Source organism: Canis lupus, chromosome 4 (genome assembly GCF_011100685.1).
Source record: "Canis lupus familiaris isolate Mischka breed German Shepherd chromosome 4, alternate assembly UU_Cfam_GSD_1.0, whole genome shotgun sequence".
Taxonomy (NCBI): Eukaryota; Metazoa; Chordata; class Mammalia; order Carnivora; family Canidae; genus Canis; species Canis lupus.
In genome coordinates, this window is record NC_049225.1 from 25,324,176 (window position 1) to 25,349,390 (window position 25,215).

General features: G+C 34.1%; 1 protein-coding gene across 9 annotated transcripts in view; it reads left to right on the top strand.

Annotated features, from left to right (window-relative positions):
* ADK (adenosine kinase) overlaps positions 1–25,215 on the top strand; it is a 508,004-nt gene that overhangs the window by 51,436 nt on the left and 431,353 nt on the right. For 8 of the 9 annotated variants that reach the window (XM_038534415.1, XM_038534413.1, XM_038534418.1 and 5 more), the window contains one exon: positions 10,861–10,914. The exons of the other annotated variant lie outside the window; for it this stretch is intronic. In XM_038534415.1, coding sequence (XP_038390343.1) covers positions 10,861–10,914 — 54 coding nt within the window. The remainder of the gene's footprint in view (positions 1–10,860; positions 10,915–25,215) is intronic. 9 annotated transcript variants of the gene reach the window in all.

The following is a 25,215-nucleotide window of genomic DNA, read 5'->3' on the forward strand; positions in this document are numbered from 1 at the left end:
TTCAACAATTCTCTCCTTGACTAAGATTTCAGAACAATGCACTTCTTGTATGAGTTGGTATGTTGCCTACAATTGACCTGTTTTCAGAATACAATAAGCATTGCCATCATTCTGAAATACCAATTAGATACTTATTTGTATTTAAAAAACTTCTCAAAAATATCCTATTGTTCATTTAAAGATTGTAAAGCCAGTTTTTTTCCCCCCGGAATTAAAAAAAAAAGTAAGATCTTTATCTAATTAAAAGAAAAGCAGAATTAAGTTACTCAGTTTTGATGTGTCCAATTTGTCAAAATATTAAGACTGAAAATAAGTAGGAAAACTTAAGGCAGGAAGTAGGCTATTGAAAATAATCTTTTTAGCATACTGAAGAGACACATTGGGTATAAGGGGAGGGTGAAATATGGTGTATATAAATACTTCCAGATGAGTGTTGACTAGTAATGGAGAGTAAAGGAAGAAGTATATAGATAAAGAAGCAAAGGAATGTATGACAGGTTTGTTTTGATTTTTCCTGACACTGATAAATATCACAGAAATAAGAGTATGAAGAGAATTAATGACAAGTTCATTGGGAAGTAGAAACCATCATTAGAAATGAAAATAGTTTTAAGAAAGGAAGTTAGAATGAGGAAATATATTTTTCCTACCAATCTAAATCTTTAATAATGTAATCTCTTAAACCTTGGGTAAGTCTTAATTAAGCATGAATGAAAGACATTACTTAATATTCATTCCAAAGCTACCCAAGGCAATAATAGTCAGTTGTAAATTTCTGGGCTGATTATTTAATACCAAAGATTACAACTGGATAATTTGTATAAATCAAGATGAATCATTTCTATAAATGAATATATGTTAGGTTTGAAGTAAAACAATATTTGGAGTGTCAAGTGATACTCCATATATAAGATTAAAAGCAAGGAGGGGGCAAGATGGTGGAAGAGTAGGGTCCCTCAAGTCACCTGTCCCCACCAAATTACCTAGATTAAAAGCTATAATTGTTTTGCTTTAAAACTAATTATGAAATGCTCTGACACTTTTGTAGTTAATTCTTTATAAAGCTATTTTGCATTATTTCTTCTACAAGTTTTAACATTATGATTTGTATATTTAGGTCTTTAATTGACTTGATTTTGTTAATGATGTGAAGTAGGGATCCAGTTACAATTTTTTTTTTCTTGAAGGAAATCAACTGTCATATCACTATATTGTTAATACTCCAGTCTTTACTCAGTGATCTACAGTGCCAATTTTTATTTATATATAGCTTGGTTTCTGGATTCCCAATTCATTTTTTTTCTAGTCTATTTGTTTGTGCTTGAACTAATGCAGCTCTATTTTTATTTTGCTACTGAAGCTTTATAATAAATCTTGATGTCTGATAGGGAAAGTCCCTATACTTTGTTCTTATTCAAGAATGTTTTTAGTTATTCTTGGCTCTTTTGTACATAAATTTTGGAATAAGATGTCAAGTTCTAAAGAAATTATTTTTGGAATTTTGTTTAGGATTGTGTTGCATTTTTAGATTAATTAGGAAAAATGAGATCTTTACTATATATAAGTTTCTATCTATGCAGATATACATCTCAATTTCTTTTAGGTATTCTTTTATATATTTTAATAACTCATAGGCTCTACATACATTAAATACAGGGTTACAAAATGGTTAGGTGGTTTTTTTTTTCAGATTTACACATCTTATGGTACTGATCATTGCTAAATTTGTTAGCTTCAAAAATTATAGGGACACCTGGGTGGCTCAGTGGTTGAGCATGTCCTCCTTTGGCTCCGGGTGTGATCCTGGGGTCCTGCATCTGGTTCCCTGCCTATGTCTCTGCCTCTCTGTGTCTCTCATGAATAAATAAATAAATCTTTAAAAAATTATAAAAATAATTGTGTTTTGGAAAAAATCCAAACCATGTAGAAGTGATTAAATTTAAAACAAAATGTAGTGTAAGTTATTATCTCTACAGCAGATTGGCCACTAGAATTTTCTGTGATGATGGGAATGTTGTGTATCTGTGCTGTCCAATATGATAACAGATAGTCACATTTAGCTTTGAACATTTGAGATATGGTTAGTGCAACTGATGAATTGGATTTTAGAATTTTATTTAATTTTAAATAATTACATTTATTTTTATTTTATTTTAAAAAGTTTATTATTATTATTATTATTTCTTTTTTTTTTTTTTTAGTAATCTCTACATCCAACATGGGGCTTGAACCCACAACCCCACAATCAAGTCATACCCTGTTCTGGCTGAGCTAGCCCCTAATTAATTAAATAGTCATATATGATTAGTTGTTACTAATATTAGTGCAGCTTAGGTTTTAGTACAAAATTGTATCATTTTCTTCACAGATACACATTTTTTTTTTGTTAGATTTATTCTAGGTATTTTAAAAATAAAGTGCTATTGTGAGTGGAATATTTTTTCAATAACATTTTTTAGATTATTGCTGGTATTTGGAAACGTTACTGAATTTTTAATTTTTAATTTTTTTTTTTTTTAACTTGGTTACCTTGTTACCTTCATTAAAAGAAAGATGGTCTTTGGGCTATTCTGAATTCTAGGTTCTTAGATTTTGGGATGAACTGGCATTTGATTCTGAAATTTTAGATTATTTCACATACTAAGTGATTAGTCTTGAGTTGCTCTGAAGCTTCTCAAATAAGATCTAAACTATGGAAATTGAATGAACACAGACTCATTTATGAGGCCTTTATTTTGCTCCATAGATCATTAGAGGATACTCCTTGTGGATTCTCTGATGTTCAGACTCGACTTTGGATATTGAGAAAAAGGCATTTCTAAGGCTTACCTAAACACGAATACATTTTTAATAGTTCATTTCAACTAAATACAAATGTTCTGGAGCACGTGCTTTGTGGTTAGCACAGGCCAAGTATTGGGAGTACAGAGTTTCTTGCCTTTAAGCAGCTAGTAAGTCTGAAAAGACAATTGTAGAAAGAAATCACCTCATTAATGTGGCATTATAGGTAGAGATTTAAGAGTGTGCTTTGGAGCTACTTGCAGCTGTGTGACCTTGATTATGTTTCTTAATCTATGGAAGATCGCTTTTCTTGTAAAAAACAAGGAATATTAAAATAGGATGTTATAATGTGAGGATTGAATGAGATAGTTTATGTGTTTCCCAAATACAAGCTAATGTTATTGTTGGCTACTAAGGAGCTTGGAATGTCTCTCTTGTCTTTTTTATGGGCAGTGGAGAGCACTTAAGGAGTTTAAGCAGGGGAATGACTGGTCGGATTTACGTTTAAAATTATATAAAGCATGTGTCTACAGTAGATGGGTGGATTTGAGGAGATAAATTAGAGGAGGCTGTAGTGGTAGAGTTGTTGATGGATGGCAACCTGATCATTGTAGTTAGGAAATTATGGTTTGGAGAAAGTTCAATAATACTTTAGTGTTATAAAGGTAAATTTAAGGATCGATTAATGAAGAGAGCAAAGGAGACGAGGATGACATTCCAACTTTGGTTTTGGTGACTGAATAGATGATGGTATTTGCAATTGAGTTAGGGAGTATGAGAGGAAGACATGTTAGAGTGGAGAGATTGAGTTCAGTTTTGTTCATGCATACGATAAATATGTGATATCCAGGTAGACCCATTTGGGAGATAGTTTGATTTATGTTTCTGGTGGGTAGAGGATTCATGGCTGGGAGTTGTGTAATGAATAAGCATTATATTTAATTTTACTTTGATATGATGCCGTTCAATAAATGTTAGCTGTTATTACTATTACTGTCATTGTCATCATCATATCCTCATTAAAATAGATGGTATTTAGAGCAATCAGTAGGCACACCTGGCTGGCTCAGTCACAAGAGTGTACAGCCCTTAATCTCTTGGGGTTATGAGTTTGAACTCCATGTTGGATGTAACATACATAGATACATACACATACATATATACACACATGGCTCACTGATACACATCCAAAGGGTCTCCTGACTAAGGTTTTACTAGACAGTAGTAAATGGCTCCTCAGGGTCCTAGAAACCTTGCTCCCAAATTCCTTAGAGACTTGCACTATCTGTAACTCTCTCCCAACTTAAAAATATATAGTCAGTCACTCCTCCCAATCCCAGTGCAGCTTTTTCTGTCTACTGGTCCTAGACATCTCAAGAATTCGTTCTTGACTATGTGCTCCTGAGCCCCAACTTTTCACATCATGGCCCAGTAGCCAAGCAGGGACATGTTACAAGCCAAATTTTAAAATTTCCTTTAATGAAAATATGTAGCTAGTCATTTTGAATAATTATCAATGGTTTTTAAAAATAAAAACATAAAAATCTAATGATATAGAGTGTAGTTCTATTTAAGTGTAAATCTACTTTGTCTTTTCTTCAGCCTTCTGTAATTGAGTTATAATCCTTATTTAGTTTACTAATGAGAATTTAAAATATTAGTTTCATAAACCTTGTAACTTTTTGCTATTATTTTCATTTTAACCCTGTGGTTTACTCTTTAATCGGTTTCTTTGTAAGCTTCTTAAATTTCAGCCTTCGTCTGAAACATTGTTGTGGTGATTAGCATTTTTGGCCTCCCTTTTTTTTCCTTTCTAATATGTTTTGATGAGTTTATTCTTTAATTGCTAGGGCTAATTTAACATGTTATTTAAAATTTTGCCACACCTACACTGTCTGTGCCAATTCTATAAAACTTTGCATGCTACCATTAGTATTCTTTGGAGCATGTGGTAATATTTATAGATTTCTTGGAATCTTGTTTAATTCTTAGAGGGCAATCTCAGTTGCAAGTATTTATGGAATATTTTATTGTTGTGGTATGTAGCTAGTGTTGTAGCTTGGCATTAACTATTTGTGTGACACTGGGTTAGCCATTTAATTTATGACTGGACTGTTTTTGGATTTCACAGTATCTTCAAGGACCTTTCTAGGTTTGAAATTTTATGTTATGCTAATCTTCAGGGAAAGCCCATTTGAATAAATACTCTTTGTTTCAGTCTCAAGGCCCAACCTTTATTACTGGTAGTTGCATATTACTGCTATTCTAGCATAGCTTAATAGTTACATATCATGTATCGATACATTTTACTTATGTGTTCTGATATTTAATTATAAACCTAAATAACCATATCATTTTCCATTACCCTTGATGGAAATGCCATTATTGGATTTTATTCTTTTTTTGCTTCAAGTGTGTCTTCCTTTAACAGCTCAGACAGACAGGGATGAAAGAAATTATTCCTCCTTCCCCTCTCTTGCTTCTTCCCCTCGTCCCTTATTTCTCTCCTTTCCCTCTTCTTTTTTCCTTCTTTCTCTCTTTCTATCCACTTGTCACCTGTTGCTGTCCATATTTATACAATAAAAGTACTTAAATTTATTTAAAAAATTCTCCACAAGAAAAGTTTTTTTTTTTTTTTTTTAAAGATTTATTTATTTATTCATGAGAGACACAGACAGAGAGAGAGGCAGAGACACAGGCAGAGGGAGAAGCAGGCTCCTTGCAGGGAGCCCGACGTGAGACTTGAGCCCAGATCCTGGGATTACGATCTGAGCTGAAGGCAGGTGCCCAATCACTGAGCCACCCAGGCATCCCATACACAAGAAAAATTTTGAACTAATCTTTGGAGGCTTAAATGTTCATTGCTTGAAAAATTTAAGTGAAACCTCATCCAGATGAATATTAATGACCACATTCTAAAGTGGTATATATGTATTTGTTTTTAATACATTTTTTCTAATTTCAAAAGTAATTTGCTTATTATTTACATTTTGAAAAAGCATGAAGAAGAGAATAAGAATAATTTGTAATGCTGTATAATATTTTGAAGTTATGTTTCCAATTCTTTGGAGGAGTATATTGCCATTTTTCTTTTTTAAACTTAATCTTGAACCATTTCCCCATTGTGCTGTAATCTACTGATTATAAATGTGCTTTCTGTAGTATTTGCTTACAATTTTACTTTTCCATAAATAATGCTTGTACACAACACTGACATACTTGTACACAACACTGATGTTTTCTTAATGGAAATTTGTAGTTATGCATTTGTTTCACAATGTGAACACTTTAAACTTCCCTCCATATTTGAGCTAATTGAATCAGTCATTTTACAGAGGTGAAAGCATTTCAAGAAAAAGGGGAGAAGTATTTATTATATGTTCACTGCTGACACTTGAACACTTCATGTATTATCTTACTTGATACACATAGCAACCCGGTGACATAGGTAGTTTTATCCTTACAGAAATTAAGTGGCTTGCCTACTTCAAAAAACTAATTTCTAGCAGAATTAGGACAGTAACACAGGTCTCAGAGGTGTTCTGTGGGGGCTAGAGGCAAATAAAGAAGGTGCTTCCCTGTATTCTTTCCAGCTTCCTTATCTTCTGTTGATTGGAATAAGTGCTTGTCTTTATCCTCTGGTAAATTCAGGCAGAAGAAAGGTTGAGAACTGCCACTATACCATTTTGCAATGTCTGGCTTTTTAGAGGCCATGTTTATGTTTGAATTTAAGAAATAATAAAAAAGCAGAACATCTATCTCATGTTTAAGAAACAGAACCCAACTAAAAAATAGACTGTACCAATTTCCTAAAATGCAGTGTGCAAGAGTCAAGGAAGAGATAAGGAAGATAAAATTGATTTAAAAATATTCCCAGCAAAGTTGAAGGAAAGTTAAAGTTACAGAGATGTGATGAAAAGTTAACCTGGTGTGGAGCAGGGGGAAATCAGATGAGAGAAAGAAATGTTATGGGAAGAATGATCGCTTGAAGTTTGAGATTAGAGAACTAATTTGCTTGGAGAATGGTTCAAAGTGGGTCTTGCAAATTTATCCTTGAGGATCTGGAAACGTACTCTGTGAATTAGAAAAGTAAAACTTTCCTTTTAGTGTTTTGATCAAAATCAGGCTATATCCCTTCCTTGCCTGCTTCTTGCCTATGTGGACTCTTTTTTTTCCCTGACTTCCTTCATCATTCCCTTTAAAAGTCTCATCTTGAGACTTTTAGGATGTTTTAGGATATTTTGTTTTGATTTAATGGGAAAGGAACAGAGAAGAGAGGTGAAATGGGGAAGGAAGAGAAAGTTGGGGAACAGATAAAAGCTGTCTCTTTTTTGACTGTCTTAGGAGGTAAAGACATAGATAGGTAGAGGGAGAAGTAGGCTTCTTTCAGGGAGCCTGATATGGGACTCCGTCCCAGGATCCTGGGATCAGGACCTGAGCCAAAGGCAGATGCTCAACCACTGAGCTTCCTAGGTGCCCCTAAACTTCTTAACTTTCATAAAAATGTTTTAATAAACTTCCTCACTCATTAGGTTAATATTTATGATTTTTATTGTAATGTTAAATAAAACTGATAAACATTCTTTTAGTGAACTCTAAATACTATAGGTGTTTGATACCTACCATTGTCCGTTTATTAAAAAAAATTTTTTTTACCATTATCCATTTATAAAAATATACAAGCAGGCTCTTTTCTTAGCTTTTTTTTTTTTTAAGATTTTATTGATTTATTCATGAGAGACACACACACACACGCAGAGGCAGAGACACAGGCAGAGGGAGAAGCAGGCTCCATGCAGGGAGCCCCATGTGGGACTTGATCCCGGGACTCCAGGATCATGCCCTGGGCCGAAGGTGGCGCTAAACTGCAGAGCCACGGGGGCTGCCCAAATTTTTATTTCTATTACACTTTTTGCCGCCAGATTTTATCCTTGTGTAATGTATTTTTGTGCGTGAATTATCTTTTTATGTAATATATTATGCATATATTATGAAGGTAATATATTTTCATATATTAAAGCCTTTCATGCATATTAATCACTCTATCATAGATCTCCACAACAAATTATGCCTGTATATTGAATTAAAAATATCTCCTAGTCATTAAATTATATTTAACATATAGTTAGTAAAACAACATAAATGTAATAAAATTTTGTTAAATATTAAGCAAGGAAACATTTTATTGGAAATGCATCTTTTAATGAGGTGGATGAAACTAATTTATTTCATTTAGTTCAACCTTTCTTGGATAAATAATACTCATTGCTGCAATAAGATAATGTTTAGCATTAATTTTATTTCCCTTTTTTCTTTTAGAGATGTGTAGAGGTTCAGGATAGGCCCCCCTCAGAATGTGACACTTTGGTATGTGGATTATTTTGAGCTGAAGGTGCTTGAGAACCTGTGGGTGCATGAGAAACTGTTGCCCCTCCCTTAAATGGGCAGAAGAATCTAAATTGGGGATCTTTCCCAGAATAAAGATTAACAGAGATAAATTATATCTGAGTGACACATTTATATAATAGGACAAATATCTAATTAGACACATATCTCTCTCTCTTTTAATTGAGAGAAAGAGAGCAAGGAGGGGCAGAGGGAGAAGGAGAGAGAGAATCCTAAGCAGGCTTCATGCTCAGCAAGGAGCCTGACTTGGGCTCTATCTCATGACACTGAGATCTTGACCTGAACCAATCAAGAGTCAGACTCTTAACTGAGCCACCAGGTGCTCCCAAACATCCCTTCTAATTGCCCTGTACATTCCTTTCCTTGAAATCCCAGACCCCTACCCTCTTCTCCTTATTTCAGAATGATAGGTGTACCTCATTTTGTTTGACTGTCTTTGGGATTTCCAAAACTGTGGACTCCCCATACATACACCTATTAAATTTGATTTTCTTCTGTTAATCTGTCAATTTGGTTCTTAGACTAGCTAGAGGGACCTTGAGGGGGATAAGAGGTCTTGCTCCCTAAGAAGGGGATGAGGAATTCTTGCTCCTTATCAGGTGAAAATGCTGAAATATATGTTCACATAATTCATTGGATGGTAAATGAAGCAGAGTGTTGTTTCAGCGGCATCACTCAGTTGTTTGAGCTTCTCTATTATCAAATGATCTATCATCAAAAATTACTTTTATTTGTCTATCAGCTGATTATTTGATTAGGTCCTTCAGTTTTTTTGGAAGCAAAGAATTAGAAACCACCTGACTTTCCAGTCATTAGAGTCGTTAAAGACATGCAATTCTAGGAAATATACCAAAAAAGGCTTTGGTAAGACTTCCTAAATAGCTAGTAATTATATCTTTTAGTGCTTTACCTATTAGCATATGTTTACCTAAACATTTTAGGAGATGTTGGGGAAAGTTAAATATTGTTAATTTCAAAAGGATTTTTTTTTTTTGATAAAATATTTTTATTGAATGCCTTAACCATGTTTTAGTCAAAACTATTCATCTAGTTAAAGGCTGTTATTTGCCTTGGAATCATTGGTAAAATTGTTCTTCATTGTCAAATCAGATTTACTTTCATGGTAGAAAAAAGTCTGGCTTCATTTTTCAGTTCAAATAAATGATTTGACTTGTTTTTCTGTAACATCCATGTTCTGATATTTAATCATTAATAGATAAACGGAAGATAAGGAAACTTGTTTTAAATTTGTTGCTTGGAGGAAATAGTTCACACTTTCTTATTTTTTTTAATTGGAAACTCTCTTAGCTTTGCTTCACAGGACTCTTCCTATGAAGAGTCTTCATTGGACTTCATAGGACTCTTCTTGACAAATAATGCATTCTTTGACAATGTACATGGGATGGAAAAGATAAACTTTTTAAAGAAAAGTGTAATCAGCTTGTGCCCCATTCCATGATATATCTGAAAATAGGACATCCTGTGACAGTTCTCCATTTATATATTGTAGCTTCATTCTTTACAGAAATAATGTATAAAACAGTAATCTCTGCAGTCAGTTTATGGTATTTTACTTAAAGAGGCTTTGCAGGCAAAAATATTATGAACTGTTTCTTGTTAAGGACTTCAGAGGTTTTTATACCTCAGCCACTGCAGTATGCTTCTTTTCAGGAGGGGTGAGAGATTTGCCATTCTTTTTATAGAGTAAAGGTACTTGTGAGGGGGAGGCAAGAAAGGGGAATCCACATGACGTTTCTGCTAGGGCCTCTGACCCATTGTCAGGCAGCTTAGTTTTTAGGAAAGGGTTGAATACAAGTGAAAATTGAAAACCTGGGAATTGCCACTCATTGTTTATTTTTGTCTGTGTACTCCTCAGAAAGCTGTTTACCTTTAGCACTACAAATATATGGTAACTTAGAAGATACTTGTTGTATCTAGAGCAATTTCTGTTTTATAGACAGGGAAAGTGAGACTTAAAGAAATGAAATAATGCCAGTGGTTATGAAGCTAATAAGTGGGTAAGTCAAGGAACTACCTTATTTTTCCTCCTATGTCACACCACCTAGGACATAATGTGGTACATAGATTTTTACTATGTATTTAATGAGTGAATAACTGCATATTGTTTTGTTAACACTTAAATACTTACTGTAATATTTTCTTGGAATTTTGAACTTCTGGATGAGTATAACATTACAGATTATTCGCCACAGAAGAATACTGAAGATACCTTGTGTTTTTGAACGTCAGACTGATCCTACTTCAGTTCTTGGGTGGTGTCTCTGATACTGACTAATAGAACAGCAAAGAACTTAGGCATTAGCGTTTAAGCAATTAAGACAGAGACCTGGGGCAGCCCAGGTGGCTCAGCGGTTTAGTGCCGCTTTCAGCCCAGGGCGTGATCCTGGAGACCTGGGATCGAGTCCCATGTTGGGCTCCTTGCATGGAGCCTGCTTCTCTCTCTGCCTGTGTCTTTGCCTCTCTCTCTGTGTCTCTCATGAATAAATAAATAAAATCTTAAAAAAAAAAAAAAAGACAGAGACCTGTAACAGTGTGGTAGTGCTTGTTTACAGGGGTTAAGTAACTGTATGTTGATAGCCATAGGGAGATGTCCATGAGGCAAATGTACTTGTGTGTTTATATGACCAGTATTTTTTTGTTTCTGTGTTACAGGTATTCTCTTAAACCAAATGACCAAATCTTGGCTGAAGACAAACACAAGGAATTGTAAGTACATTAAACCCTAGGTGGTCTATAGTTCGCTCTTCTATCGAGATGTATAAACAATCTGATTTTTTTAATTATATAAAATAAAAAGATGTAATTAGCGCTATGACCTTACTTGTAGTAAGAGTAGGATAATTTACATTACATAAAGTTAACATGGGAAATAATTCTTCTTGTGTGCACGTTACAACATGTAGTATTGTAGTCCATCATCTAGACTAAGGGCATTTTGGGAAATATGTAATTTCATGATCTTTCCTCAGATAAAATATTAAGTTGTTAATTTTGGCTTTTACCCAATTGACTTCCCCACTCTCATGATTAAGATGGCAAAATATAATTTTATTCCTTTATGAAAAGTTAAGTGCCCAGTACTGATTGACATAAGGCAAAAACACTTTAAATATGAAGTTTGAAATATGAACAAAATTTTGTTCCTTTAAAAAATTTTAATGTTCTTAGGGTTCTTTCAGGTAAAAATAACTTGAACATAAGATTCTGGAATACCTCCATGGCTATTTTTCTACTCTGTTGTTGTATTTAAAAGATTATTATTTCATAGGAACTTTGAGGTTTTTTTAAAAAAATGACCGGTTTGGGGGCAGCCCAGGTGGCTCAGCGGTTTAGTGCCGCCTTCAGCCTAGGGCATGATCCTGGAGACCCAGGATCGAGTCCCACGTCGGGCTCCCTGTATGGAGCCTGCTTCTCCCTCGCCCTCTGTCTCTGCCTCTCTCTCTCTGTCGCTCATGAATAAATAAATAAAATATTTATTAAAAAATGACAGGTTTGGGAATTTTAAAAATTCATCTTAATCTTTTTAGTATCATGACATTGTCCGAAGAGGACAGCTAAAAAAGAATTTATATGCTTCTATTTTCTAGTTAGTCTTTTTTTTTTTTCCCATTTTGGAGTAAGAAAGTTCTGATGACTTTAATTATTATGCAAACACCTGATGTCAAATAATACTGTAGAATTAAGAATTTGAGGAATCTGTGGCTGGTTATACACCTTCAAGTTGGACCACAATACTTGATAATACTTAAGGTTCTGGGGCCTGTGGGTGGCTCAGTGGTTGAGTGTCTGCCTTTGGCTCAGGTGGTGATCCCAGGGTCCTGGGATCGAGTCCCGCATCAGGCACCCTGCCAGGGAGTCTGCTTCTCCCTCTCTCTATGTCTCTGCCTCTCCCTGTGTCTCTCATGAATAAATAAATAAATGAATCTTAAAAAAATTAAAAAAAATACTTGGGATTCTATCCAATTAATAAGTATATTGGTGAATTTTACGTGCTTCCTTGGGAATTTCCCTAATGTTTGACACTCCCTAATGTTTAAAGATATGTTAACTTTGAATACAGGTCCCTTATGGTTTAGTTTAATGCAATCTTTAATTTGTATACATCTATATGGAGAATAACTTTTTTTTGATAGAGTCCCTCAAGCGTATTATTTTTAGGCACAACATAGAGAATAATAGTCAATGATATTGTAATACCATTGTGTGGTGACAGAGTGTACCTACACTTGTGGTGAGCATACAGTAACCTAAAGGTGTTATATCACTATGTAGTATAGCTGAAACTAGTGTAACATTATATGTCAACTCTACTCAAATAAAAAAGTGCACACACAAAATATTTTGTTCTCAGGTTGTATAGTTTTGTTTTTTTTTTAAGATTTAATTTATTTTTTTTTCATGAGAGACACAGAGAGAGGAAGAGACATAGGCAGAGGGAGAAGCAAGCTCCATGGCAGGGCGCCCGATGGGGGACTCAATCCTGGACTCAAGATCACACCCTGAGCCAAAGGCAGATGCTTAACCACTGAGACTCCTAGGCATCCCTGTATAATGATTTTTTAAAGTACTTTTAAAACTGCTTTTAAAAATCTTTTCAGAATTATTTCATCCTTCATATTGAAGACATTGTAATAAGTGTTAATCTTAACATGATAGGACCAATGTGTAGGGAGATGATTTCTTCAAGAGTTCTTTTTTTTTTTAATTTTTTATTTATTTATGATAGTCACACACAGAGAGAGAGAGAGAGAGAGAGAGAGAGAGAGAGGCAGAGACACAGGCAGAGGAAGAAGCAGGCTCCATGCACCGGGAGCCCGACGTGGGATTCGATCCCGGGTCTCCGGGTTCGGGCCCTGGGCCAAAGGCAGGCGCTAAACCTGCTGCGCCACCCAGGGATCCCTCTTCAAGAGTTCTTACAGTCAATATATCCCATTATTATGCTAGCTTTTCAATATTTTCATATTTGTTCTATTCTCATTTGACTATAATCTCCCTTGATAGAGGGTTATCAAGTATACTGTCATTAAATTTTATTCAATTTCTTTCTTTACTGCCAAGTATAATCAATGAACGTTGGTGATTGTCACTGTACCATTGGTTGGTTACTTGTTATTTATAGGTCTGATAACAGAGCTCTTTTGGTTTGGGAATTGAGTAGTCAAGCTAGAGACTCCTTTGGCCTTTCTAGACTACGACAAATATTAGAAATTACAGAAAACTGCTTTTAAAGAATATATTCATATTATTTAGTATGTAACTTACATAGTGTGTTAATTCATTTAAAATTTCATTTACCGTCTATGATATAGTTCACCCCTAAGGTAGACTAAGGGTAGACTTTTTTTTTACTTAGATTTTATTATGAAAAAATTCAAATATGCAGTATAAATTCACCCATGTACTCAGCAGCTAGATTTTATCATTATCATCACCTGTCTATCAGTATATATTCACCCATGTACTCAGCAGCTAGATTTTATCATTATTATCACCTGTCTATCCATCTGTTTCTTTATCAGTTTTTCCATGGAACTACAGACATCAGAATGTTATCCTCTGTATATTTTAACATGCATCAACTATAAGTCAATACTTTGTAGAGCTTTTTTCTTTATGTGAAAATTTCATGCCATGAAATGCACACATCTTAAGCATACATTTGTTGAGTTTTGACAAATGCATAAATGTTTGCAACCTGGGACACCTGGCTGGCTGAGTTGGTGGAACATGGGACTCTTGATCTCAGGGTCTGAGTTCAAGCCCTACACTGGGTGTGGAGATTACTTAAAAATAATATCTTAAAAAAAATAAGTGTGTGTAACCCAAACCTCTAGATATAGAACATTATCACCACCCCAGAAGGTTTCTATATGCCTGTTTGTATTTAATCTCTGCTCTTATTCTCCCAGAGGTAAACTGTTATGATTTTTCTAGCACAGATTAAGTTTTCTCTATTCTAGAATTTCTTATAAATGGAATCATATATGTATATGTATATACACCCTGTTTTATATAACTTTTCACTCAGTATTAAATTTTTGACATTCATCCGTATATCAATTAACTTCTTTTCATTGCTTATTAATATAATCCATTTGTTTATCTGTTCTCTTATTGGTACATCTATACTGTTTCTTTTCCAGTTTTTGGCTACTGTGAATAAAGTTGCTTTTGACATTTTTGTTCAAGTTTTTTTGTGAGCATATTTTTATTTCTCCTGGATAATTAGGAGTAGATTTGCTGAGTCAATAGGATAGTAGTTTTTTTGGGGTCTATAAGAAACTACTAGATTTTCTTCCAAAGTATACATGCCATTTTGCATTCTCTTCAAGGTATGTAGTCTTATGGTAGATTAATAGCTCAATTTCTTTTTTCTTTCTTTCTTTCTTTCTTTCTTTCTTTCTTTCTTTCTTTCTTTCTTTCTTTTTAATAGCTCAATTTCTTAATCTAATGTGATTGGAAAAGAAATTGTATATAGTGACAAGAAAAATACATTAAAATTTTTTTTTAGAAAAATATGTTATTAATGATAGCAGATATTTAGATTATTAGACCTTTTTTGTTAGGATTCCTTAAAAAGCAATAGAAAATCACATTTTTTAGGTTACTCTTTGCTTTAGTTATTTTATTTCAATTAAAAAGGTGGTAGTGGGGATCCCTGGGTGGCTCAGCGGTTTAGCGCCTGCCTTCGGCCCAGGGCACGATCCTGGAGTCCCAGGATCGAGTCCCACGTCCGGCTCCCGGCATGGAGCCTGCTTCTCCCTCCTCCTGTGTCTCTGCCTCTCTCTCTCTCTCTCTCTATGATAAATAAATAAATAAATCTTTAAAAAAAAAGGTGGTAGAAAGGGGTCTAAAATCTTATCAGGGGCCGCATGACTTGTGTCTTAACACTTATATATTACACATTTTATAGAAAACACAAATTTTGTTGGCCATTGTAAAATGATATCTACTGTACAATTGGATTAGTCTTAAATGATGTTATTTTTCCTGGGCAGTTAATTTAACTCTGTGGAATATTACCCAGTTATTAAAATGTTTTTAGGAAAAGATTAATATCATAATGATTAATTAAATGAAAAATCTTGCTTGTGTATAGCCTAGAATAAAATTACAGAATAGTAGATTTTGAGGTGACTGGATTATGGATGAATTTTATTTTATTCTTTTGTACTTTCATGTGTATTTTGTTTTACTTATTTATTAAAATATTTTTTTTAAGTACGCCCTATGCCCAGTGTGGAGCCCAGTGTGGGGCTTAAACTTATAACACTGAGGTCGAGGTCTAATCTGAGATCAAGAGTCGGTTGCTTAACTGACTGGGCCACTTAGGTGCCCCTATGTGTATTTTAAATCTTATTTAATGGGTTGTGTTATTTATTTCTCTGGCCAGAAAAGAAAAAAAAAAAGAACTTAATGAAAGAGATGAAAATTTCCTAAGTTTACATTGTTAAATTAATATACTTACCTATTACGAGGTGCACTTTTTCAACTTTGTAATTGAACTACGTGAGAAAAGATAGTAAGGGTCTAAAGGGCTGAAAGGGTCTAAATTAAAAAAACAACAACAAATATTTGTATAAATATAACCCGAAGTTTTCCTTCTTCTTTCTTCTGAATAACTAGTGTATATGTAACTAAGGGTCTTATACTTGATAGTATTGTCACTTTATTGTTTTGGCATTAGTTGATCATCTTAATTCTTTGGATGTTGGCTCTCTGATATGTAGGTTTCAACGTATACACTATAGAAAACTCTGAGTTAAGTGTGCCGCTGTTAGAGCATACTGTTAATTTTTAAAAATTCAACACCAAAGCCCTTTATGAAGGCTTCTCTTAAGTAATTTTACTTTTATCTTTACAATTAAAATTAACCAAGATGTCTTTGTCCTCAAGACCAAACTTTTAAAAAATACCATGAAAAATATAGATCTAAAACAATTTAATTGTTCAGTTAATAGTTCCATGGTTTGTTCTTAAAACATTATTATTGCTTCTTAATTTTTCTGTTAAAGACAGTTTTGATTCATCACGATATTATAAAAATGCATTGGTAGCATCACATTAACCAGCTTTTTGAAAATGTACTTTAGTTTTGTGTATACCAATAGGTAAGTACAGTGATTAACACTGTGTTGGTATAAATTTATGTGGTAATATTAATTATATTTTCATTTAAACTATTCTTAGTTCCCCAAACGTGGTGATTCAGATTCTATATAAACTTAGTCACTTATGCTTCACAGTTACACCCTTTATTTTTCTGTCTGGGGAAATTGGACATATAACAAAACAGGGAAGATTGGTCAGCAATGTCTGTGACCCTTGTTTTTTTTTTAAGCAGAATGTTTTTTCTCCAATTCCTGTTTTTAAATGTTCTACATAGTAAAGATTCTGGAGGATGATTTTAAATAGGGAAAGCCAACTAATTTGGGATGTAATTAATCCAAAACTATGGAATTTATACTTTGTTCTATACATGGTCCAATAATGAAATGGTTTCATTAGTCTTCCATAGATTTTTCTTTTTCTTTTTTTTTCTTTCTTTTTTTAAAAAAAGATTTTATTTATTCATGAACGACACAGAGAGAGAGAGAGAGAGAGAGAGAGGCAGAGACACAGGCAGAGGGAGAAGCAGGCTCCATGCAGGGAGCCTGACGTGGGACTCGATCCCAGGACTCCAGGATCATGCCCTGGGCCAAGGGCAGGTGCTAAACTGCTGAGCCACCCACGGATACCCTTCCATAGATTTTTCTTAGAGTATTAGTTTTGTAAATGTAGTAATTTAAAATAGAAAATCATCACTATTTCATTTAGTAAATATTTTTTCACCTACTTACCTGTCACTCTGCTAGGTACTATTTACAGTAAAGATACTGACTTCATTTCTAAATGGAGATTTACTCTCCAATTTAATATTACCTTATATTGCAAAAACAGTTTCATAAATTGGAGATTTTGTAATACTGGATTTTCTTACTGCTGGATATACCTGCAGTTACAGAAGATAGGACTGTTTTGTTTCCATGAATATTTGTTCATTTTATGAATATCTAAATTTTATATTACCTTGACTAGAATACGGAGATAAGAACATACAGATTCAGATAAGTTAAAAATTGACTGGAGTTAGGGGCAAATTGTAAAGGCAAATAGACATAAATTCAGAAGTATCCATGCAACTTTAAATACAGACAGAAGTAATTTGATCTGAGGATTTTTTGTCAGTTTGCTGTACTGCATGAGACAGGGGGGAAAACTTCTTTAAAAGAGATTCACTTTATTTACTTGACTTTTCAAGATAGCTGCCAAGATAAAGATGTATCAAGACTCAAGATAATGCCTGTGAATTTTTACAGGCGTTGTATTCTGTTCTAGATGAAGGATATTTTCCCATCTCATAGTGAGTGAATTCTTTTTAATGATTATTTTTAATGTCAGAAATTATTTTGTCTCAATATCTCACTTAATTTTTTAAATTTTGTCCTATATGAATTATATTGTATTTAAGTTTTTCTCAATTCAGATTATGATGAAATGGGAGATAATAAATGAATATGTTCATTAAAATAAATGAATTTATTCACCCTTCAAGGGGTTTGAAGCACAAGTATTGCCAAGAACACTGGGAAACCTTGATCTTTGGTTCAGTGTAAAAATATAACGTCTTAGAGAATAGCTCCCAATTTCTAAATCAGCAGGAGAGATTTGTAAGTATTTAAGTCACATGTTTAAGAACATGTTTAAGGACACCTGGCTGGCTCACTTAGTAGAGGATATGACTCTTGATCTTGAAGTTTTGAGTTTGAACCCTGTGTTCGGTGTAGATTTTGCTTAAAACAAAAAACAATTCATGTTCAGAGCTCTTAGAATCATTAACATCTGATATGCTCTTAAATCCATTATTAATATTCTGACTTAGCAGTTCTTTGAAAACATCAAGATTGTTTTATAAGAATAACATCAGGATTGATGCCTGTAAAGAGGGACAAAACTAGCAGATGGAAGTTGAAATTGAAATAGAGAACATTTAGGGCACCTGGGTGGCTCAGTTGGCTAAGCATCAGTCTGCCTTCGGCTGAGATCATGATCCCAGGGTCCTGGGATGGAGTTCCGGGCTGGGCCCCCTGTTCCTCAGGAGACTGCTTCTCCCTTTGCCACTCTCTGTCACTCATGCTCTCCCTCTCTCTTAAATACATTAATAAGATATTTTAAAAACACAAATAGAGAACATCTAGTGTCAACCATACGTCCATTAAAAATTTTTAAATGTGGAAAAAAGCCACTTAGGAACAACAACAAGGTTAAATGTTTAATATTTTTTCAATATTCATAAAGAAGTTATAACATTTTAAATATCATAGATTTAAGGATTTATTTATTTATTTGAGAGAAAGAGAATGCATATGCAGGCACAGGCTTGCAGTGGGAGGAACAGAGGGAAAGGGAGAAAGACTCTCAAGCAGACTCCACCAGCTGAGCATCGAGCTCACACTGGGCTCAACCCCAGGACCCTGAGATCACCACCCCAGCTGAAACCAAGAGTGGGTAGCCCAACTGACTGCATCACCCTTGTTTCCCTATCATGTATATTTTTATGGCCCCTTTCTCAAGGGCCACTTTCTTTCATGTCTTTTAAATTCCAGAATTTTGAATCTAGAAATAAACCCCAGAACTAATACCCATTTTTTATAATGAGTTGGGTGGGATTTATATGACTTTTGCAGGTTACACTGCTGCTTACTGACTACTGGACCAGAACCCAAGTCTCCTGATTCCTATTTAAGTGCTTCATCTGTCATACCAAGCAGCTCCCTAAGTATACAGTGGTTGGTTTTTGTTTTTGTTTTGTTTTGTTTATGATGAAAAGAGTTGATATCCATTGCAAGACTCAGTAACTGGTTATAAAGGACTCAATAGCTTTATCAAGACTCAATGACTAATTTTATTTTATAGTAATGTGGTTTTAGAAATCAGCTTAGACGAATAGTTACTACTGAGTGAGCAGAAGAAACTCAAATATTTGTAAGCCTGACTTCCAGATGCAAGTCCCTTCTCATTCTTCCAAGGAAGTGGTATGCTACAAAGGTTTTTGGCCAACTTGATTCTAAAAGCTTTGAGAGATATTATGAAATAAGTCAATTTTATAGTTATAATTTAGTTTAACTGTTACACATTTACAACCACCTATAATGTGAAATAATTTTTTTTTCTTTTTTACTTTTCAATTCTTTGAACATTCACAATCTACATGGTATGTGAAATAATTTTAAAGTTATTTCTTTTTTTTTATTCTTACTCCTTTGAACATTCAGAATTTTATCATTGACGTCTTTGTCACCACTAGAACCTTTTTTCTCTAGGACACATTAGTCTTCTTTGATCTCATTTGATTCCATGTATGATACTTTCATTGGATGTTTCATCCTAAGCTGTAAATGCCTCTTACATGAGAAAAGTGTTTTTTTTTTTAAATTCATTTTGATATACAGTCATGATCTTTGTAAGGTAACTGTTTACTATATTGCTTTTTAAATTGATCTTTAAAGGCTGTAACATTTACCATTTGTGCTTATGAAGCTATGCTTCCAGGAGTACATACTACTAAATGTGTGTTAGATTTTTTGCTCCTTTTTAAAAATAATACTATCAGGTATCTTCTGTGAGAATCCCAAACTCGCATTGATTGAATTTATTTCAGGCAACTATAAATGATTCTCAACTTATCTGTGGCCAGAGTTTATCCTTTCTGGTGAACTTTTGACTGTGCTCTCACTTTAAAATTCTAGGATTTCATAGTTTCTTCTTATCTGTTGTTATACCTGGATTATGAAATTTATGAAAAATTTGCTTATTTTATTGTTTGGAACAAAATTATTAACCCTGTCAGAAAGAAGTCATTACAGGAGGCAATTTTAGGATTTATATTCATGAATGTATGATAGATAAATGAAAAAATATAAGATATTATTGGTGAAATCTTAAAACCTTAATCCTAACTTGCTACCTTCTGCTTTTGAAGAAATGTGTGCTGCTTTGGACTTAGCATTGGAAGAAACTTATGTATGAGTTTTCCCATAGACTACAATCTTGGTGTATCAGTTCCACTATGAGTATTAAGAAATAAGGAATTTATTATAGGAATTAAACCTTATTCAGTTGTGGGGAAAACTAGGGAGGTAAAGGCCCACCAAGAATCAGAGAAAAGTCCAGTCCTGGTGTAGGTTCATGAATTGAAGCTTTCAAGAATCCACCTGTGAGGAGCCTGGTAGGTTAGCTCTTTGCAGTTACCACCTCAGAATTTTCAGTGAAACATCTGGTAATAGGCTTGGGACTATTTAGGAAGGTGAGCTAGAAGTGGAGTGGAGAAAAATAAAAGCAAATTGGAATTCTCTGTCTTTCATACCTGTGATCAATACCTACCTTTAGAATGAAATGGCTGCTGCTTTATTTGTACCCCCCCCAAATTGTACACAGTTTTTTTTGTGTGGTTAATTCCTAATGTGAAACCATATAGGGAAGGAAATTCTAGGAAATACACTTCTGTTTGACACCTTGTAGAACTTGCTACACTTGGATAAATCATTAATTTTCTGAATTTAATGTCTTTATTTGTAAAATAGTAATAATTCCATGTTTGTCATATTAAGTTTAATGAGAGTTAAATGAAATTATATATGTGAAAAAGTTTTGAACTATGAAAAGGTTATATAAAAGTTACTTGTGTGATACAAGTTTTTGTGAGTGTGATGATGTTTATGAAAGCTCTTGAACTGGCTTTTGTTCTTGGAGTAGCTGCCTCTCAAATATCATTGTGGGATTAGATTAGTGCTTTGCCATTTTATTATTATCCATTAAGCAAATGATTTCTTTAATTACCTACTTTTCTTTTACTCTGTTCACTAATCCTATTGTTTAGTTTCTGAGTTTTTAGCCTGAAATTCATTAGGAAAAAATGCCAATGGACTTCTTTGTTGTTTTAAATTTATTATTATTATTACTATTATTATTATTATTATTTTTTTTTCTATCTCTTTGATGTTTTGGGTGGAAGGTTGGGGTGTCTCCTGAAACTTTATCCAGAGCATTTTAGTCCAAGTGTAAGTTCATTGATCCTTTGTTACAAACAATTTACTTGACAGTATTTCAGGGTGTCATATCTATGGGGCGAATATTCATTATGGTCAATCTGGGATAGAGAGAGCAGAAACTGCTGATATGTTGAATTCTTCTTTACCTTGGTCTACACCAAACAGGAATATTTTGAGAATGAAGACAAATTTCTGCCTGAAAAATAATGTAAGGGTTATGTCAACACTATCTGTTTTCTCTTAAGGACTGAGTCAGACTTTTTTAGGAATAATACAGATTTGGAAGTTTTGGGGAACTTTTAGTGTTTACTGGCAGCTGATCTAATCCTTGAAAACATTTTCTTTTTACTAACTGTAAGTATTGATTTGTTTTTGGAAAGTATGAACAATTATATAACACGTATTAAAAAACAAGGAAAAGAGGGGCTTATTTTGGTTACTTTTGTGCTCTAATTTAATCCTCATAGCAGTCCTAGAATGTAACTATTATAATCATTCCCATTTTATGGGAAACGGGCTTGGAACAATTCCATAACTTCTCTTATAGTAGAAAAGGATAGACTGATTTGATTTCAGGTCTATTTTATTGCTTTGTGCTTTGCCCAATTAGGCAAAAATTAGGAGTAAATTAGGAGAAAGAGTATTTTTGACTTTTTTGGGAGGAGTAATAATATTTAAAATGAACACACCTGCCTCACAAAGCATTTGAAGGTACTTGTGATGGATATTACATTTCATAAGTTTTAATATGGTTTAGTAGAAATTTGCCTTAATTTGTAGGTAATACTGTATTTTGGGGGGTCATTAATGTCTAAGGTAAAATCTTAGAAGATAATCTGAGCTCAAGTTGATGAATGGAAATCCAATATTTCTGGGATCCCTGGGTGGCTCAGCGGTTTAGCCCCTGCCTTTGGCCCAGGGTGCAGTCCTTTAGTCCCGGGATCGAGTCCCATGTCGGGTTCCTGGCGTGGAACCTGCTTCTCCCTCCTCCTGTGTCTCTGCCTTTCTCTCTCTCTCTCTGTGTCTATCATAAAATAAATAAATAAATCTTAAAAAAAAAAGGAAATCTGATATTTCTAATAGACTAGGTCATTTCTTGAAGTTCAGTGTATATATAAATTTATTCTTTGTGATGCTAGCTCCCTCTGTGGAACTTCATTATGATTGCAACTTGACTTTTTCGATTATTTAGCAAAATGATTGAAACATTTAGAATAGATTTTAAATTTTTCTTGAAAAATTTTACTTTATATCCTAATAACTCCAAGTGTTTTTCTTGTAAGAATGGTACTTTTATAAAAATATCTCACCTCATACATAATGAATTTTAATAGCACATGCGAAGTGAAACCGCCTTGCTCAAACATTCCTGCAAGTTCTGTGCTTTTTTGTTTGGGAAAGCCAGAAATACTTGCAATTTCTAGGTCTGTAGCTCTGTGTCAGGTTAGACAGAAGGAGATAAAAAATGCCTAATAGGGACGCCTGGGTGGCTCAGTGGTTGAGTCTATCTGCCTTTGGCCCAGGGTGGGATCCTGGGATCCTGGGATCCGGGATCGAATCCCACATCAGGCTTTTTTGCTTCTCCATTGGGCTGTGTCTCTGCCTCTCTCTCTGTGTCTCTCATGAATAAATAAATGAAATCTTAAAAAAAAAAAAAAAAAGAAAAAAATGCCTAATGGGAGATTTGGAAAAAAATATTTTGGAGTGTGGAGTTTGAATGTATGGGCTTTATTTGTATGTGTGTGGTTTGTTTTGTTTTGTTCTTTGAGTTTTTCAGTGTTGAATTGGGTGAGAAAGTATTCATTAAAGGATTTTTTTTTTTTTTTTTTTTGGTCTTGTTGAAGAGAGACAAAATTTCTGCCTTGTAGAAAGAGCAAAGAGGTATCTTAGCAGGATCCGAAAACTCAACAAAGAAATGTAGGAAATATCTTTCACATATTTCTGTAAATTTATGCTCTTGTAAAGAAAATTCTTGGGCAGCCCCGGTGGCCCGGCGGTTTAGCGCCGCCTGCAGCCCAGGGCATGATCCTGGAGACCCAGGATCGGGTCCCGCATCAGGCTTCCTGCATGGAGCCTGCTTCTTCCTCTACCTGTGTCTCTGCCTCTCTCTCTCTCTCTCTCTCTCTCTCTGTGCCTCTCATGAATAAATAAATAAGTAATCTTTAAAAAATTTTGTTATTAAATCCTACTACTGATTTCCTTCTGCAAGAGTGTGTATATTTCTTTTACCACCACTTTTTCTCATTTGTTTCCCAAACTATTTTATATTTAAATATTAAATTGTATAATTATTTTTTCAAAGATATTTTCCATTCTAGAATGAGGGCAGAGGGAATATGATTAGCTTCCAAGATGGAATTTAGAATAATGGACAACTGATATCAACCATAAAGCTGGGGACTAAGATGTAATGAAGATAGGAAAGCACTAAAGTGTATGTGCTCTTTGAATTTATAAAAGTTTGACTATACTCTTTTACTTACTAAGTAGGATTGAAGGACGTTATTAGGATCATGCATGAATAGGCTTTTAAATAATTTTGTAGGATAATTATCTTTGAACCCTTCATTAGTACTAAACATATTTATTCTGTTAAAGTATAATGTAGTTTATACAAACACAGGCATGCAGCGTGGTGGTACAAAGAAATTCATTTTTATATTTGTTGACCTTAACTGATCTCAGATAATTATTTAAAAGAATAGAACTAGTTTTATTAATACAACAAATCCATCCTTTGTTATCCTTAAAGCATATGTTATGTCCTTGAAATAGTAATAATGTTTTCTTATGTCAGTAAAAACTTTGTATCAATATATATTTTGCTGGGAGTTATTAGATTTTCTTTGCCACCCACCCACCTGCCTGTCCTCCCTCCCTCCCTCCCTCCTTCCATCCTCCCCCACCCCCTTCCTTCCTTCCTTCCTTTCTTCCTTCCCTCTTGAGACAGAGCAAGGAGAGAGGAGGAGCATAGGGGAAGGGAATGGGAGGTGGAAAGAATTTCAAGCTGATTCCATACTAAGATTCAGTGCAGAGCCTGGGAGGGGTTCGATGCCACGACCCTGAGATCTTGACCCGAGCCAGAACCAAGAATTAGATGGTCAACTGACTGAGCCACCCAGGCACCCCTTGTTTTTGTCTTTTAATCATTTACCTTCTCACAATTTTAAGGATAACTAACCCATCTCCCATGAGTCTTTGGAAGAAATATGGAGTGAACTTCTTTTATATTATTATTGGCTATGTAAGTCTGTGTCATTTTGAATTTGGTTTAACTTTATGTGTCACATGTATAGTAGTAGTGCTTTCCAATGTTAGTACTTCTGCATTATTTAAAGTATTCTTAATGTGAACTTTAAAAATTGGGCTCATTTTGTTTAATACTTGTGAAATTATGAGTTTTATACATTTATTTAAATATAGAACTATTAAAAGAAAAAATGTATGTGTGCCACTCAGTATTGTCTCAAGTAGTAGTTCACATGTGCTTCCTGATGTGATACACAGAGGACAGAATATCACATGTATAATGTTCCTACAAAAATGCATGACCTGATTATGAGAGAAACATCAGACAGACCCAAATTCAACAAAACAGCTGGCCTTTATTCTTTAGAAGAGTCACTGTGGTGAAAGATGAAGACTGAGAAACTTCTAGGTTGAGAGATGTCAAAGAAACCTAACTAGTAAATGTAGTACATGGTCCTGGATTGTATCCTGGGAGGAAAGGAAGGATATTATTATAAAGTATGTTGTTGGAACACTTGGCAAAATTGTATATGGACTGTAGATTATAGTATTATAGCAATATTAAATATCCTGAATTAATAAATGTGTTATGGTTATGAAAGACAGTGGTCTTATTTTTAGGAAATAACACACAGATATTTGAGGGTAAAGAGTGTTGGTGTCTGCA